We start from the raw sequence: 19,947 nt of genomic DNA, 5'->3' as shown, positions 1-19,947 counted from the left end.
AAAAGTTAATGAGTAATATATAAGCACCGCAGCATATTTACGTTATTGTTGGCGCTCTCTGTTTAGCGTTAGATACAATTGAAATACTGATTCAAAAGCATATCATTCGATGACAGTGCTAAGTGCAGTAGCAACATTAAGGTATTGGACCCGAAATAAAGTACCTCCTTTTTGAAGAGTATCCAATTCCTACCATAAACCTACTTTGACAGCAATTTTCATGGGGTGCGTAGGTTCAAATTTTTTTCCATATTTTCCTTTTTTCTAGTAAGTTTTTACTTCTTTCAAGACTTATTATGGATGTATTGTACAAAAGTGGAAAAGTTTCATTTTATAAGCGATTTCTTGCTGTTCAAAGTGAATTTACCTCTGAATCAGGAGGGGTTAGAGTTAGACATTTTTAAAAATACTGAGTAACATGCGGTAAAAGTTCTCTATTTTGCCTTCATCCTTTAGATTACATATTGTGGAAGAAACGCAAGTAGGTTTTACTTCTGCCCCAAGTTTATTTTTAAATAAAGTGAGCAAAATTCAAAACAGACCTACAGGATTTGACCTTAATTTTTCAATGTTGGAGTTAGAATTCTGTCTCATTAAATCTGTTTACTTGAGGCACCCTAGAAAAAATGATATTTACAGTTTTATTTTGTGTTTTATAATTGTTTAACAACAGTTTGATGTTTCTTTTATCAAAATTAATGCTGTAATGACTTCTCTGCAAACGTTTTAGATAGTGGCCATCACATTGAAATTTGTCTCTACTTGAGCTTGAGGAAATTCCATAAATTATACAAAACTTACAAAATACGGCACGGTAAAAGTTGTTTAAAATTTGCAACACAGTGCGAAACATGGTCAACTTTAAGAATATACCAAGCAAATGCCATTTTTAAATCATTACTATTAGGGGTCCGATACCTTAAATTGGAATTTTGTAGAAAAAAAATTCGGTTGATTCCATCAGCGTGTAATTTGCCGTATGAAGGGTATATCGAACGTTGTTTTCCCAAGTATTTTCTGCGGCATCGATAAATATTTATCTTTTTTAAGATCAAATGATTTTACGCGCCTTTAATGTTAGTTTCAATTTATTGTTGGACTAAGCAAAAACTGTCTAATAATCTAATATTCAAAAAGATTAAAACCTATAACACTCTCATTTGAATAATATCTGCCTACTTCATGATAGATATATTGTTTTAGCCTTCGCCGTATGTCTGGCTGTTCTTTCATCCGTCTGTATGACTGCATTTTTGCTTATTCCCAGAAACCCCTTGTTTCAATGAATCTTCTAAGGCATAAAACCTATCCCGCTCGGATTGTATTTTGTAAAGGCATGGTCGCTTTAAAGCTAGTACTAACCCTTATAATGCATATAAAGTAGAGAAAAGTGGAAACTTCATACGTGTTTTACCGCTGCAATAGTTATTGCCCTTTGACTTATATACATAAAGTCTATGCAGATTTTCTGTCCCACACTTCTTGTTAAAACCCGGGCCGGACTTCGTTGAAACTTCACAAGAATGGTAAATATTAAATATATTTGTGCATAGTTTTAGGCACGTCCTGGTCGGATGTTTTGCGGAGTAAAGACGCCATAAAGGTCGTTATTTAATAATTCTAACCGGACTACTTTTACTCTACCATTGGTGAGATATGATCTGAGTTATAGCCCTTTGATTTATATCTATAAAGTCTATGTAGAGGTTTTTTGTCCGCGTTTCATTGCGTCTATCCAGATTTCAATGAAACTTCACAGGAGTGATTGATACAAAGCCTATTGTTGGCACGTCCCGCTCGGATTTGTGAAGGTAAAAAGTGATTTTTTTTTTAAAAAAATTTGTCCCGATTACTTCTTTAATACTGTTAGAGGGATTTCAATGATATTTCATATGAATGATAAGTAATAAGGTTTGTTACACATATTAAGGGTTTTACTGCCGAATATTTTGCTGATTTACGACCCTTTGATTTTTATATATAACATCTACATATCATCATTAATAACAATGTTCTATTTCCTTATCAAAACATGCCTAATCAAGACTAGATAGATTAAAGGACATATGTTTAAAAAAAAAAAACAGCAATCTAGTTCAATTTCTTATTTTCCGCTCATTCACTGCAGTCCCCTTCTTTCTTAAATGTTTGATATCTTAACAATGGCATGCCACTGGTTGCGCCCCTACTTGAATTAGCTTGCCAGTCTGATATACCATTATATTTGATTTAAATTTCTCCAGTTGTTACTTGAGTATTTTCTTTGATTTGTAGTATTTTTGTTGAAAATGTGTCTGCTTCAACCTTCTGTTTACAGACCTCTTCTGGAGGTTATACAAACACTGCAACCGTTGTTTGTTGTTGACTTTTTGCTACCAAGAACAATTATGGCATGTCTCAATGTGTCAGAGGTCTTTGATGCCATTTCTACAGGGATGATTCCAGTAGAAATATGCTGTGCAACACTTGTTTACTTCTTGAAAACCAAAGGATCTTCAGGCTGGTTTGGAGGCGACGGCGAAGGAGATGTAAATATCATTAAAAATTTGTTGTTATCTAAATATATGTGATTGGTATGGATTTAATGTGATAATAAAAAGGTAAAGTTAGTTCCTAAAATGATTGAAGGCTTCTGATTTACAATACTGGAATGTTAAGCACTAAGTTAAATCTGACTTTATTTGTATTGTGTTTTCAAGACGTTAAAATATATATTTCGTAAACATCAAATCCTGTAATTGTTCCTGTTCTTGTTATGTTTTAGGTCATTTCAAAATGCATGCAGACTCTTGTTGAACAGCTTACTCAGGGAGATAATGGTAGCTCAGATAGGTACATAATATAGTTCAAATACTGAATACGTATCTTAGCACCATATGTTTGTTAATGCATTATCACTTTACTTAAATATATAGAGAATATTTGTTTGTTTTAATAGAAATTATTCTTATGCTTTTCTGTTAAATAGTGGGAATCATCGGTGAGATATACTCCATATCAGTGACACTATTAGGTTATTTAACATTGTTCTGTACAATACGGACATATATTTGGACGAGTACCCAGCTGAGAAAACCATATTGGACGAGCCGCTAGGCGAGTTCAATATGGTTTTCTCAGCTGGGTACGAGTCCAGATATATCTCGTATTGTACAGTACAATGTTAAATAACCTTTTTATTCTATATCCATTTTATCTTACTATAATAATAGTTTAAATTAAAAATGTTTCACTGAATATTGTATTCCTGCCTTTTCTAGTTTTTCCCAGCTTGGTATGAGTGCAAATATATATTATACAGAACAATGTTAGACCTTAAATAACCTTTTTATTCTATATTTATTTCACTTCATACGTAATATACGTAACTCATTGAATGCTGTTTTTTCTGCGTATCATCATTAAAAAAAGTATATGGTGCAACCTCCCTACAACAGCCGTTTGGCGATTTGGGTGGTAATAATACTTGGCTGAGATATTATGCCCACAAACATTGTCAGCAAGTTTGGTGAAGATCGGGTGAAAACTGTTCGACTTAAAAGAGCGGACAAGGCTAAATTCCCCATTTTTCGAGTAATTCAAGGGCTATACTCAAAGAGTACCTGGTACAATTTGGCTTGTTATCGAAATTGGCCGAGATGTAATGCCCACAAACATTGTCAGCAAGTTTGGTGAAGATCCGACGAAAACTGAATTATAGAGAAGACATGCTGACCGCCCGTCCGCTGCCATTCATAATCTTCTCCATTTTGTTTCTTAACCGTTAAATAAAAACTGCTGAGGTAGCTATTCAGACAGTCAGGGCTGATACCAATTTCTAGGTTTCGTCCGGAACGGCTTCTTTTAGCGACTTTTCAAATATTCCAAAATCTGATGATCCTTTTTACTGTATTTTTAAGTTTTTGATTATTAACGATCGTTTTAATATCTAAATCAGATAGCATTGTTATCCCTTGAATCGTTTTTGTGTGTTGTAAACAAAAAAAACTCAAATTAAATCCAGATTTCAAGACGCATAATCACACTCTGTACATAGAGCGCCTACTTCATCCGATTTACATTCGGAACATTTTCACGCGTTTCGGGCTTTATCGTATGTTTAACATGGGACTGTTGAACCGTCAAAATACAGAAAATACAGGATTTTTTTACGCGCGTGCGTCCAAATACGGAAAATACAGGATTTTTGTACGCACGTGCATCCAAATACCGTAATATATTGTATGGTCACGTGTTGCAAATGAACGTTCGCGATTGTATAGATAAAATAGGTATAGAATAATTTGACTTATTTATCTTTGGCGAACTACTTGTGCATTGTATGTTAATTTCTAATTTATAACGTATGTAGGGACGAAGATTGCAGAAGCGCATTGTTCTTATCACTAGCACCAGACCAGAAAGAAAAAAAAACACTGTACATGTTATACCCTACCCGTAGGTTTACTATAATAACAACTATTGTCATGAACGGGAAAATGTACTTACCAATTTTAATCGCACATTCTCACCTAAAATGCGTTTTTCAATAAATGGATACTGTGCAAATTTAACAAGTGGAAATTTATCTTCCATCATGAACAGGTCACATCGTTTCAATATTTCATATCACAGAGACACTCCACATATTTAATGCTTTCGTCAACGTTACAGAAAAAATCTTGCCATGGATGAACTTGATTGATGGTCGAACTTCCGGTGTAGACGACATGGCCGTGTGCAAATGTTAGGTGAAATGTAAACAAGCAAAAAAATAAACGGGATGTAAAGTTTAACAGAAATACGATAAAACTAGAAACAATGCATGGAAGTCATCTGAAAGACACTGAATTCAGAAATCATAAAGTGGTACACATTTGTATCGTTAAAGCGGAATTATGCGCATTTTTCAAGTAAAAATCCAGCCGAAATAGATGAGTGTGTAAAAAGGGTGGATGAAATTATTCCTTTTAACCAATATACCAAAATCTTCCTGTAACCAGTACGAAATAATAAGTTTCCAAATATGACTTTTCTTATTTTGACTTGGGCAGTTCTTTTAAGAAAAGTCAAACTGCACCTAGGAGTTGCTTCCCTTCAACTTCAGAAATCTGTATCTTTAGGTAAGGGAGATCACAGCGTAAAAGATTGAAGAAAACAAACTATTATTTTACTAGTCCATTTTTTTTATTTCTAAAGCATCAACTTCAAATACTTATGCAGCATTATCGTTAATTTAGCATATTTAAATGCACAGCAACCGAAAATTGCTTTTATGAAACATTCACTATAAACACACTATGTGCTATAAGATGCGCATAATGCCACTTTAATTTAATTCACATTTCACATTTATGCTGCATATACACATTCTATCGTACGCGTGTTGTAAGACAACGACTGACAAATATTTCCGTAATAGTCAGTCAGAATATTTTTTGTGAGAAATGCGCGATTGAAACGGGTTAGTAAATTTTACCGTTCATGACCATGGTTCATATAGTATACCTGTTGGTAGGGTATACTATGTACAGTGACACTGGTGCCAGTGGTTCTTCTAGCATATTTCACAATTCAAATAAACTTACTTGACGACAATTTCATGACGTTATGCTATCCATGATAAAAGGGACTTTTATGTAGTGTGCGTCACTTTCATTTATCCGCATCTGTTTTCCACGCTGATATTTCGCAAAAATGAGTATTCTACCGTACACAAGCAGAAAACAAGTTGTTTGCTTTCGTGAATATTGAGTAAATCTTACCTCGAATTGAGACAGTTTCCCATTCACCGATTGAACGTTATATGCTCATTTAATAATTGAGAGAAAAAAATTTGATCTAAACGTAAAATTGCAAATCGTATTTTTGCTTCATGTATTTTGATTTAATATAACTTATCAGTGTAATGTTAAGCGCAACGTCATATCATGACGTCAAATATCTATATTGGAAAACATTAAATTATTCAGAAGGATTTTAATATTTCTTTTACAGTTAAATACTAAACGGCGTTATTTTTATGACATTGTGAGAATTTATCTTCCCATTCTTTATTAAAAACATCGCTGACGGTAATCATTTAATCTGATGTTTTATAATTTTATTGTTTCGCGTTCGGGAGTATCAAGAGTACTGCATCAGTGCAAGTACATTTAATAACCTCACTGTCAAAGTTTCAATAGAATACCTAGCTTCAAAGCTGACATGCCACCATTATTTGTATTTACATATCCTCGTGATACCAGTTTCCGCCGGTACAAGTATATATTTTGAATTATACAATAGACAAATACATAATTTCCCAAAATGTTTATGGAGTTTCCAAAAACATTATGTCCTGTTTAAGTAAATAAAGTTTACCTTTTAAACAGGTCAACATTCTTCATGTAAAAACAAAACAAACATGGAGGTACTCACATGTGCTTCCGTTTGATGACGTCACCTAATTTCGCCGTACAGTTACTCTCCAAATGTTTTTTCCAAAGATTAAAAACAACTAAATGTTAACACACATACACTAAAGAACCCAAAAGGAAAGGAAAAGTTAAAATTATAATTGCTTGTTTTTCTTCATTTTTATATCAAAATAACACTAACAAAGTGTCTTATTATGTGTGGCAATGTTACTCTTCTTTCTCTGTGCATGTAGGACACAGGAAAGTATCACCCCTTCTGATAACACGGACTGGTGAGCAGAATCTTAAGGTGGACCCATTTGTCACAAACATCACAGCATGCCCACTGCACAATAGTGTGATTGATTCAATGTTTCAGTTCTTCAGGATAGAATCTGTTACAGACACAACATTTTTCAGAATCTTGTTCTGTTACTGAATCCTCCGAGTCTGATACAATACCAACATCAGCTCTAGCATTCAGCCCTGAAGTACCAGGTTCAGGCAAACTTGGCATAGTTTTTGTGTTTTTTGTTAGCTCATCTAAGCACAAAGTGCTCATGGTGAGGTATTGTGATCACGCTGTGTCCGTCGTCCGTCCGTGCGTGCCTGCGTGCGTCAAGTCGTCCATCGTCAACAACTATGTTTAATCTACATCTACTCCAAAACCACTAAAGGATTTTGATGAAACTTGGCCTGGATGTTGCTGGGGTGGTCCTCTACCAAAGTTGTTCAAACGGTTCCGCTTGGTTGCACATAGGGGCCGCTATAGCTAAAAATAGAAAATCTTCAAACGACATCTCCTCCTAAACCGATGGTCTGATTTAGAAATAATTTCACACAAATAGTCCTTATATCACCCTCAACCAAAATTGTTCAAATTATACCGATTTGTCAAAAAACATGGCCACCAGGGGCGTGGTCACTTTTTCCTATATGTATATAGTAGAAACTTTTAAAATCTTCTTGTGTGACTGCTGGCCTGATTTTAGAATAATTTTACACAAATGATCATTGTGTGACCCTCTACCAAGATTGTTCAAATTATTTTGATTCGTCAAAAACATGGCCGCCAGGGGGCGTGGTCACTTTTCCCTATATATATATAGTGGAAACTTTAAAAATCTTCTTGTGTGAAACTGCTGGCACGATTTTAAAATAATTTTACACAAATGATCCTTGTGTGACCCTCTACCAAGATTTTTCAAATTATTCTGATTCGTCAAAAATATGGCTGCCAGGGTCATGGTCACATTTCCCTATATGTATATTGTAGAAACATAGAAAATCTTCTTGTATAAAACTGTTAGCCCAATCTTAAAATAATTTACAAATAGTGTTCAAATTTTTCGGATTAGTCAAAAAGCATTGCCGCCAGAGGCCGTGGTTACTTTTGATCAACAATTTCTTTAAACAACATCTCCTCCAAAACCACTGAATGGATTTGGATGAAAATTTGCAGAAACTTTACAAAAATGTAGCCCTTTTTCAGTTTTGTTCAAATGGTTCCGGTTCATTGAACATATTGGTCTTTTTGGTTAAAAATAGGTTTTCAGCAACCAGACTTTAAAAATCTTTTTCTCTGGAGCTTTGATATTTGGCATGTGATATAAGGGATTGACTTTCTCAAAGGTCAAAAATGGCCACGCCCCTGTTTATGACATATACTTACTAAAGGCTTATATATAAGAAACTTTGTAAATCTTTTCGCTGAATCCATAAGTAGTTGTTCAAATTATTTCCCTAGGTTAAAAAAGTGTTTGACATGTATATAATATAGGCTAACATAGAAGAAACCTAACTCTGTACTTGTACCATTACGATATACAAACACGCTTGAAGTCGTGTAAACAGGTGAGCGCTTTAGGGTCAATGACCCTCTTGTTTAGGTTTTATACATTAACTTTTGGCAGTTTTTTTACCAATACTACTGGGTTAAGTGGAAGGTGTTTTGTGTTTTGGGCCATTTCTTGCAACATGTCCTTTTATTTTATCAACGACATCAGTTTCTGTTATAGATTTACCTCCAACCACTTTACTTAATGTCTGTCTGACTTTTGCAACACGTACATTTTCCAACACCTGACCTCTACGCTTTTCTAGGAACAGTCTTGCACTGTCTGTTGATGATTCAGCAGCAATATCTACTGAGGGGGTAGTTTGCTTGTCTGTTGAAGAAACCAGCGTTTCATCTACAAGAACTGGAAATGAAAGTGATGGAGCTAATGCACTGTCACTGATCACGTCTGGATTGAATTGGCTAATACCACAACGTCTAAAAGCGGAGCTTAAGTTTCCTGGAGTAAGAGTAGCCATGTACACCTTGCATGCAATTTTACAAACACCATATCTGGTAAGGGTATTGCTCCCTTATGATCGAATGTGTTGATGGCATGCTGCATTCCATGCTACCTCAAAAGGTCCAAAACAGCTGATATCCATGGGCTGTAACAAATGACTGCAATGAGGAGGCAGGACGAATAAGACAATGTCATTTTTCTGGGCCCATTCAATAAGGCCTAAAGACACGTGACTTTAGTGTCCATCATAAAGTACAAGGACTTTAGAGGTATCTGTACGAGGTGGGTGGACAGGTTCAAGGTGATCCATCATGTATCTTGTAAATATGTCTGTATTGGACCATCCTGATTCAGAAACAGTTCCTTTGGCACCAGGAGAAGCTCCATCAGGAAGGTAGATTGCATTCGTACGCCAGTGAACACAACGAATGGTGGTGCTTGGTGCCCAAGAGCAATCCCCCACCTATGACTGTTACAGTCTTTGATTTACCTGCAGTGACGTCTTGAACCTTATAGTGTGACACTGCATCTGTAGATACTCCCCGGCTGATCTTTTAGGTTGTATGTAGTCCGTATCTTGTTCAGCTCCTCAAAATACCTTGTAATGGTTGGTCGAGTTGCACTTTTGGCACGTGGTACCTCTAAACTACAGGGCTTTTTACTTTTAAATTTGGCCACCTATACAAAAAGCTATAAAACCACTTCAAACTCAATGGCCTTTGCTTATCATGTAGTCCAAGATGGAATGCATAGTCACTCGCAAGATTTGTGGTCTCTTGGCGAGAGTAATCGTAGCCGATTTCAGCCATGGTAATCAGATGTTGGCTTAGGAATGCTTCCTGCTCCAGTGAAAACATAAGTTGTCGTCCTGATCTGACGGAGTCCAACTCTACTTTCCCCCTCACCCTGTCCTTTCGAGTTATGATTGGTATACTGAACATTTTTGCAACTCTTTCAACAGGCAGATTCTGCTCTTTTATCATATCATAGGCATCAGTAATGTCCTAGGGGTATACTGAACTCTGTCCTTCCCTCTACTGGGACCAGAAATCTGAAAGCAAGAAAACGAATTTGTGAAAAAGGCAGTCAAAATTTTTTAGTTTTTATGAAAGGAATATTTTGGGTGAAATATCCTAAAAAATGGTAAGTTTACTTATTCTAACTTTCATTTACCTTTCTAATGTCAATTTTTCCTGGGAAAATTTTCGTAGTGTGCGTCTCCCTTGTGTTTATTTCTGCGGCTCATTCAAGCGGAAAGAATCTCGCGAGAACACTAGAAAAAAAGCATAAATATCCGGTGAACGAAATTAGGTGTACGGCGGAAACTGGTAACATGGGGATATATATTGCTATTTCCTCATTTTTAAGATATAAATTGTTAGAAGTAGTAGCTTTGGTATTTATATACACTCTCATTTCCTTCTTTGTTCTTTGATTATTTCGACTTGACATCCTAAAACTGCTGATAAAATGATATATACCGGGTCTTGCTTATTAGATATCATATAACGCTAAACGTCCGTATTTGAAAACAAGATCAAATACTACACAGTTTTCATATAACACTACAATAAATTGTGTGCATCCATGCGCATGTATGAACATACTAAGTGTTAGTTTCACAACACTGTTATAATAAAAAAAATTTAATAAATGACAAAAATTAAAGACAGTTGTAATTGTGGGACTACATACACAGTTAGTTTACATATTTGACCAAGCGAAATGAACTGGATGAGGGCCTTCCAGATTTAAATCAATATCTATTGATGAAATATTCTAGTGAAAGATTAACATAGTACATCTTGAAATTAAAAGTCCGGTCCGATTTTATATACTACACTTTACAAAATTGCTAAGTATTCCGCTTAACCATTTTCAATCTTATAACATCACCATCGCTATTGAAGTTGTAAATATTGTAATTTTGTGAACTGATGATCAGTTTATCTTCTTTTTTTTTCTCCTTAAGTCCCTTAAAATTAATGTCATGAAACAAAAGAATTACAATGTAAGTCGGAACTATGATTAAAATAGTATTTGTAACACTTTTCTTTGAGTTTTGGAAATGCGTCTGAAATGAAACATGTGTTTACTGTTGCTGAAATAAAAGTCGACGTGAAATAGATACATTCAATTTTAATACAAATTAACAAATGTAGTTGTTGAATATAAGGGTACTTGTAGTGTGTTTATGCTGTACTTTTGTACTTATAGGGAACTCTCTAAGTCATGGTTTCTTCCAACGAAGATTTCTTTAGATCTAGTCCAACAGGCACTTAAAATAAAACGGTATGATATCGCCAGAAACAGTATCCGTGTGTTTCTGATATGTGCTTCAAATTATGTCCGCCTAAAGGAACACCGACCAGCTGATCAATATACACGACAGGAAGTCATGAAAGATGTTGAAAATCTTTGTCAGAAAACATTAAGGTGGCTAAAGGACAATTATTGTCATTGGTATGGAAACTTGACAGAAAGTATTATGGTAAGTACCACCACCATCATCATCATCATCATCATCATCATTATTATTATTGTGATCATAGTAGCTGGTTAGTTTAATTACAAAATATGTCCATTTCAATGGCATGCAATTTTGTTGACTTACTTCATGAAATTTATTCGACAATAATAAAAGTTGGCAAACATACAGCATAATTTATAAGAGAAGGACTATCTGAAAGAAAAAATATCTAAAATAACTTTAAGACGTCGTGGGTGAGATATTTTAGCATTATTGTAATACACAATAGGCATTAAATTTTGTTACCAGTGTATGTGCTCATTAGATAAATATCTATAATATATAGGTGAAGAGGGATCTGTTTTGTGTATTTGCATCGTTGTGAATGACCCTTATAGTGTTGATTGATTGCAATAATAGTAATTCCAATGCGACGCGGATAAATAAAACGTTAACAGTCAGTTCTTTTATAAAATTTATGAGTCTTAAATTACAATACAGAAGAGCCTTTTTAAAACATCAAACTGGAAGGTAGGAATTCTTTTAATTAGGCCTTTAGTCATCTTCCACCCATCAAATTTTATTATTACTTTTTAGGAGCTGTCAAAGTTATTTTTATCTCCATTCTTCATATGCATTGGTCTTGTAAGTATATTGGTAAGACATTGTAATGTGTAACATTACAATAAATCCCATACCAAAATCTGTGCGTAAACAACTCCTTGATATCCCGTAATAATTTATACTGAAAATAGTTTGATTGTTGGTGATATGGGTATCAAAACTCGATCTCAAGGCATAAAATGGTTTCCTCCTGATAGGTATAGAAAACACATGTTGAATTACAACATTATTATTATTTAAACAATTGAATATTTTTGTCATTCGCCAGAAATTCAAAACGGGGAATAACTTCGAAAGGAGTGATATTGATCATGCAAGAATTGCAATAAAAACATATCTGAGAATAAAAGCTGTACTTTACTGCAATGTAATTTTGTTGCATTTTAATTTACAACAATATAATAATTAAGTTCTTTTAATTACTCTTTGTTTATACATACACAGTAGCTCTGATAGTGGATATTTCTTACTAATATTGTAAATATGATATATATCTAAATTGTTACAAAAATATTTATTTGAGAGTCAACCGTTTTGTTTGCAAACGTATATTAAAGAACGAGTTATAAACTCAGCCGAGTGCGATAAATAAGAGATGGGGTATTTAGATTCTTGTGGTATCTGTAGGGTAACATTTCCTTCACACAGCTTCTTAAGTCATACTTGTCTTGGTTAGAAGCATCATTTCTTGGTAGAAATTCAACACTTTACAAATGATGGTCATTATCTCCTCATAGATAGTAGGATAGGGAAAAGTTAATCAACACATCATAAGGTAGATTTGCAAGTTTTATTTAGCGGAAGTGGTGGCGTAATACCATTTATCCGGTTAATGTAGAATAAAGCCTGAACTGAAAATCTTTTCATGAATAAATGGCAACCCGTGAGAAAAAATATTACTATGGCAATGTTACTATCTTTCTAAAGATAAACAAAACATCTGACACGTTAAATAACTTAAAACAATATCTTAAAACCAGCTTGAAAGGTGCGGATCACTTTAATTATTGGCAAATATCTAAAAAAAAAAAAAAACTAGCACACGAATATTCTATTTTACAATATTTTAGAACATATGTTTAATCACAACTGTGAGAAGTTTCATTAAAATCTTCATTGTAGAAAATTTTCTGTTTGCGAACATGTTCTGAAAATTGTGATATTTCCATAGAATGCCATTATGAAAACTTGCTTGATGTCCATAAGTCTAGCAAAAAATCAAGTCTGTTTTATTTGCTGAAATTTCTAGGTATATTCTGAAGTTTTGAAAAATCAGGGTTTAATCAAATTCTACATTGTAAAAAAGCATTTGACCGAACGTGCAGAACTACCTAAATGTTTTCTTCTGGATATTGGTACTGTCTTGTACATAAGCCCCATTCATGTGTGTGTTCCTGAGACTAAATATATTTTGATACAATGCATGATTCTTGCCCATTAGAGTTATGCTCTGGTTTATGTTGTGCATAAGAAATGCAAATAACACTATTCACGTAATACATTCTCCTACCATCTATGTCTTATCATACCAGTTAATATTATTTCCGGTTTTCAATGTGTTAAATGTTTTTATTTCTTCACACTGTCATTTTAAACATCTGCCCATTCATATACTTTACAAAACAAAAATGAAACATGTTTGTAACCAGAAGACTCAGTGACTTTCGAACGAAAAGTAATTTGTAAGAAATTAAAAGATTATAGAGATGTTGTGAGTATTCCTATATTGTTTTTAAAGTAAAAAGAGTAAACAATTATTTTTTCGGGCTCGCCTTTAAGTAATTGCGCATGTAAAGAATGCAAGTGTTACGTGGGAGATCCAACTGATGATACAATCAAATATCAATTCTTCCCCATTGCTTTGGAACTTTAGTAAAATAATTTTTAGAGACATTTATTTTCATTATGCATTCCTCTTAACCGAGCGGGTCTTTATGGAACAAAAAATGATTAGACATCGATAAGCAATAAGTGTCCAAACAATGTTCTGAAAAGACAATTGCCAAAACGAATTCAAAAATATATATTATTCAGGCTTATTTTAGGTATGGAACGAATGCATGGTGTCAGGTGACCTGATTTTACAGGAACTCGAAGAGTTTTGGAATATGTCACTGTCTCATGACTTGGCTAGGAATTTAACTGCCTTTGTGAGTATCTTAACAGTTACATAAGGCAATATTTAGGGCATATTTATTGGGAAGGAATAATAGAAATTGAAACAGACTCACATGACTGATCAGACCAATAGGGCAAGAAGCAGGGAAGTGCGAACAAAATAACATACCAAGTGCGCTTCCATGTTCTGTCATTCGTACCTTCTCGTCCCTTTGTCAGACTTCGGTATGTATAATGGCTGAGTTGTTCCGAATGATGTTTTGTATTACAAAATGATATTAACACATAGGTATATATTACAGAACAGGGCGAAACACAAATACTGGTTAAACTTATATGTATCTATCTATTAAAGCGATTAACCTACATCATCGTGATGTGAGATTAAAAAAAAACCAACTTTTCCTATATTCACCTTTATGTCGCATATTTTATGTTATAACAATGTATATTTCATCGAATTCTGATGAAAATCGCTTTTTTTCCTAATCAATTTCTGAGAAAAACATGTTTAATATCTCTTTCTGATAAGGATTTCCCGGTTTATAAAAACAGGAATTCTGTTCAGCGAGCACCTTGCAAACATCGCGCAACGGTGAGAGAAAATAACACCAAACATGATAATCAATAGAGCACACACACGTATAGGTATTGCACAGTATTATGGCGTTTTGAAATGTAAACATTCGAAACAATAACATAAAACGAAGTTTCCGTAACTCATTCTTTAATTCCCGTAGAATGGAAACTGACCAACCATTAAGTTTCATGTAAATATATAAAACAGTGGCGGCATTTTGCCTTTCGGTGATAAATTATTTAAAAGAAAAACCACACAAATCACAGTTTGTGGGTTAATCGCTTTAAATGCAGAGACCAACTTTTATGATGATCTACTTCACTTTAAGAATAATGCATCTATTTGACACTTCCATATGAAATAAAGAAATATACTTTTTTTCTCTCCGGTGAAGGAAAAATACATTCAAATACGGACATGTCCTAAAAGTAATGATTGGATAACGAAAACTTGTACTATTCAGTTTTTGATGATATGTTTTTGTATTTTCACCATAGATAAGTTTGACTGTATTTTATGTAAGATCTATTTATATGATTAATTGTATATAGAAAATATACTTTAATGTCCCAGCCGCATTTCCGTATCAACATATAACATGTGCTTTGCGACATTCCCAATACTTTGGTATTTGACATTCTCCTAAAAAAATGATGTAAATAAGGTTTTAAACATTTTAAATTGTGATTTATTCCTTTTTATTAGCTCACCTGAGCCAAAGGCTCAGAGTGAGCTGTTGTGATCGCTCACTGTCCGGCGTCCGTCCGTCCATCCACACTTTCCTTTAAGCAACATCTCCTCCTAAACCATCAAGGCAATTTTGATGAAACTTCACAGGGATGATCCTTGGATGGTCTTCTTTAAAAGTTATTCAAAGAATTGAATTTCGTACAGGACTGTGGTTGCCATGGTAACCGAAAGGAAAAACTTTAAAAATCTTCTTGTCCAAAACCACACCACAAGGCCTAAGGCTTTGTTATTTTTTATGTAGCATCATCTAGTGGGTCTCTACCAAGAATGTTCAAATTATCCCCCTATGGTCAAATATGGCCCCGCCCCGGGGTCACATGGTTTATATAGACTTATATAATGAAAAACTTTGAAAATCTTCTTGTCTAAAACAATAAGGCCTAGGGCTTTGATATTTAGTATGTAGCATCATCTAGTGGACCTCTACAAAGAGTGTTCAAATTATCGCCTTAGGGTCAAATATGGCCCCGCCCCGGGGGTCACGTGGTTTATATAGACTTTTATAGGGAAAACTTTGAAAATCTTCTTGTCCAAAACCATAAGGCCTAGGGCTTGATATTTATTATATAGCATCATATAGTGGGCCTGTACCAAGATTGTTAAAATAATCCCCCTAGGATGAAATATGGCCCCGCCCCGGGGAGTCACATGGTTTATATAGACTTGTCTAGGAAAGAAACTTTAAAACTCCTCTTGTCTGAAACCACAAGATCTAGGCTTTGATATTTGGTATGTAGCATTGCCTTGTGGTCCTCTACCAAGATTGTTCAAATTATTCCCCTGGGGTGAAAAGAGGCCCTGCCACGGGGTTCCCTAGTTTTACATAGACATATATAGGAAAAAACTTTAAAAATCTTCTTGCCTGAAACTGCAAGGCCTATGCTTTTGATATTTGGTATGTTGCATTGCCTAGTGGACTACTACCAAATTTATTCAAATTATGCCCCTGGAGTGAAAGAGGCCCTGCCCTGGGGGTCCCAAATTTTACATAGACTTGACGTATAGGAAAAAACTTTAAAAATCTTCTTGTCTGAAAGTTCAAGGCCTATGCCTTTGATATTTTGTATGAATCATTGCCTAGCTGATTTTTAACAAGTTTGTTCGAACTATGCCCCTGGGGTGAAAAGAGGCCCCGCCCCAGGGGTCACTTGATATATGAGTTATATAGGAAAAAATACTTAAAAAATTATCAGATCATATTTCCTAAACTGTTTAATTATAACTATCTGATGACCCCAAGTGATAAGAGTCACCCGACTGCGACCTTGACCTACTAACCTACTTTCTTGTTTTTTAAGATACAGCCTTGAAATTTGGATGACATGTATAGTTTTGCACACCGATCTGAAAACTGACTTTCAGTGACTATAAATGTGACCTACTGACCTACTTTCTTGTTTTTTAAGATACAGCCTTGAAATTTGAATGACATGTACAGTTTTGCACACTAATCTTAGAACTGACTTTCAGTGACCTACTTTCTTGTTTTTGAAGCTTTAGCAAAGAAGTTTGTTCAAGCAAGCAACTTAACTCAGGTGAGCGATATAGGGCCATCATGGCCCTCTTCATTCAGTTGTCCTTAAAATGTTTCTCTAAACACTGTTTAGAGATCACGATTGAAAATGAAATGGCATCCTTTTTCGATATTTTTAAAAATATTGCCCGAACATGAAGTACTCAGTCGCCATTCGTCTGTCATTGCCTATCCAGCAAACGTCCCTCCGTTAATCTGTCGTCTGTATTCCAACGACAATACATATTAAATTTAATTAAGCAGTACTTTTTAAAACTTACACAGAAGGAATAGCAGGTCTCCTACTGATATGAATATTCACAATATTGTTTTGACAGCATGGCAGATAGAGCCTTGGATTTATAAAAGTCGACATAGTTTCGTGTATTCGCATCAATTTGATAAACATGTGAAAATATGTATGCAAAGGTGCAACAACGTATATACTAGCTTTTATATGATTTAAAACAACATTTATATTCATTATTTTTACGATTCAGATTCACTACAAGAGAGACAACGCGGAAAAGATCATAAAGCTATACTGCAAGACATTTGATAGCTACAAACCATATATGCAAAATTGCCTTCATGAAACAGCAATTAAGGTGTCTTTACACACTGGCACCAGATCAGAAAGAAAATGCCTCCGTACGTGTTATACCCTACCCCTAGGTATTCTATAAGAACCATGGTCGTGAACGGGAAATTATACTAACCCGTTTCAATCGTACATTTCTCAACTTAAACGCGCAGTTCGGTGAATGGGTATGTAGCATATTGAACAAGCGATAATTTATCTTCCGTCGTGCACCAGTCACATTGTCTCAATATTCCATATTGCTGAGATTATCAACATATTTTATGCTTTCGTCAACGTTACAGAAAAAACTTGCTTGACCTTCCCTAATGAACATCCGGTCTAGAGGTCACGACAGTGTGCACATGTTTGGCGAAACGTAAACAAACAAAAACAGAATTTAAAAATATCACAATTTTACACTAAAACTCGAAATGATGAATGAAATTCATCTTGTATACGATATTTAATTTGAAATCGTACATTGGTCTGCATCTGTTCTGTTTATTTTATTCATTTTGCACATTAATGCTGCATTTTCACAGTTTAGCGAACACGTGTAGTAAAGTGACGATTGACATACATTTTCACAACAGCCAATCAGAATGTTTTTTTAATCTAGAACGGAACTTCACCAGGGAAGTTCAAGCAAGTTTTTTGTGTTACGTTGAAATTACTATGATCTACGCGTTGTTTTTCTAAGATAAAATGTATTAAAGAAATGTGACCGGTACTCAATGGAAGATAAATTACCACTTGTTTGATATCCATAGTACACATTTACCGCACTGCGTGTTTTAGGTATGAAATGCGCGATTGAAACGGGTTAGTATATTTTCCCGTTCATGACCATGGTTCTAATAGAATACCTAGGGGTAGGGTATAACACGTACGGAGGCATTTTCTTTCTGATCTGGTGCCAGTGTCTTTACATATGATAGATAGAGTTATTAATTTCAAACACTCAAATGACAAAGACGTGATTACAGTAATCTGTTTATTCTTGCTTAACAGTGATTTGTTGAAATAAATCTTAAAACATTCTACATTAATGTGTTCATTACGTAAGAATTGTTTTAATCATTTTCATTCATTGATTAGATAATGGCATAGATAACTGCTATACAATTATAAACATATTACGTACGCCCAATCTCGTAAAGACTAAATTAAATGTTACATTGGTATTTATTTATTTATTTTGTTGGATTTAAAGTCGCACTGACACAATTTTAGGTCATATGGCGACTTTCCAGCTTTAATGGTGTAGGAAGACCCCAGGTGCCCCTCCGTGCATTATTTCATCACGAGCGGGCACCTGGGTAGAACCACCGACCTTCCGTAAGCCAGCTGGATGGCTTCCTCGCATGAAGAATTCAACGCCTCGAGTGAGGCTCGAGCCCACATCGATGAGGGGCAAGTGATTTGAAGTCATCGGCCTTAACCACTCGGACACGGAGGCCACCCTGTTACATTCGTAGGACTATATCACAAGATAGACATTGAGATTTCAGGAAGCTGTGTTTTGTTGTTTTTACAATTGGACTTTGTGCTACAGGCAATAGACGGCGCATACAATATAGATGTTGGATATTTTGATCAATATGAGCGGGGTAGATATGGAACGCTTCTCTCTACAATGTTTCACGCTAATTGGTCAAAGATAATGCAAAATGTATCTGATGTCAGTGATAGAAACTTTTTGAAGCAAATACTTGAGTGGCAACCTTTCCTCCGATTCATGAAAATATTAGGTAAAAATTATAGTTTTTTTGCAAATTTAGATGGGTTAAACCCAAAGGAATTTTGGGCAATTACATGAATTGCCATTTGTTAATAATATGTCCAGCGGGAATTTCAACAGTATTCTTGTCAAGTACTGCTGACCTGATTACGTAATAATTTCATAGAAATGTTTATTCAATGACCGCTTACCACGATTTGTCATCGTAATGATTTATTCTTTTTTTTTTAAAAAATAACTAGGCCACAAAATCTGCAATAAAAAATCGTAAACGGCCTCTTCTCCTAAATTAAAAACAATTTCGCAGTTTTAGTCGAATTGTAACAGCCATAATAATTTGTCAAAAATATTTTCCTTTAAGGCTTTATTGAAAACCTTAATTCTTCTGCGAATCTGCAGTTCCTTGATGAATCCCTTCCAAAATTATTACCTCTTTGATCAAGAGTCATCAAGATCCTCTTCTTTATTTTCAGTCGTACAAAAACAATCGTATCTACTGGACGACGAGTGCGAAGGAAATTTGATGGTGACATTAGCAATAGTTCAATCACTAGTTGAAAGCCTCTTAAAGGGTTCCTTGAGGATTGGAGATTTGCAGATTATGCATGAATATGCTGAAACTTTTGCTGACATAGCATCACGCGTGAAAATGGATGACGAGGGAACCGAAATCACAAAAGAAATGATACTTACTGGAATAAAAATTCGAAAGAAGGAACTAGATATGTTTCTATCCAGAGCTGAAATGATTGTTTCTTTGGCTTTCTTATGTACACCGCTTAGCCGAGGTATGTAGTTAACCTGTTCTTGTTCGTTTCGTCACAAATATTTAGGCATCGGGCAGCTGTGAGAAGCAAATGGAAAGCTCTATCTTATATCAATAAAATCAAT

General features: G+C 34.8%; 1 protein-coding gene across 1 annotated transcript in view; it reads left to right on the top strand.

Annotated features, from left to right (window-relative positions):
- Window positions 1-19,947, top strand: part of LOC128556117 (E3 ubiquitin-protein ligase rnf213-alpha-like) — a 76,258-nt gene that overhangs the window by 24,383 nt on the left and 31,928 nt on the right. Inside the window, exons 10-16 of the mRNA XM_053540036.1 lie at window positions 2,318-2,528; window positions 2,765-2,832; window positions 10,895-11,168; window positions 13,817-13,921; window positions 17,233-17,340; window positions 18,871-19,066; window positions 19,530-19,844. Of these exons, the coding sequence (XP_053396011.1) occupies window positions 2,318-2,528; window positions 2,765-2,832; window positions 10,895-11,168; window positions 13,817-13,921; window positions 17,233-17,340; window positions 18,871-19,066; window positions 19,530-19,844 (1,277 nt within the window). The remainder of the gene's footprint in view (window positions 1-2,317; window positions 2,529-2,764; window positions 2,833-10,894; window positions 11,169-13,816; window positions 13,922-17,232; window positions 17,341-18,870; window positions 19,067-19,529; window positions 19,845-19,947) is intronic.

Source organism: Mercenaria mercenaria, chromosome 4 (genome assembly GCF_021730395.1).
Source record: "Mercenaria mercenaria strain notata chromosome 4, MADL_Memer_1, whole genome shotgun sequence".
NCBI lineage: Eukaryota > Metazoa > Mollusca > Bivalvia > Venerida > Veneridae > Mercenaria > Mercenaria mercenaria.
The sequence above is the reverse complement of the archived record's forward strand: the minus strand, read 5'-3'. Positions and strand labels throughout refer to the sequence as shown.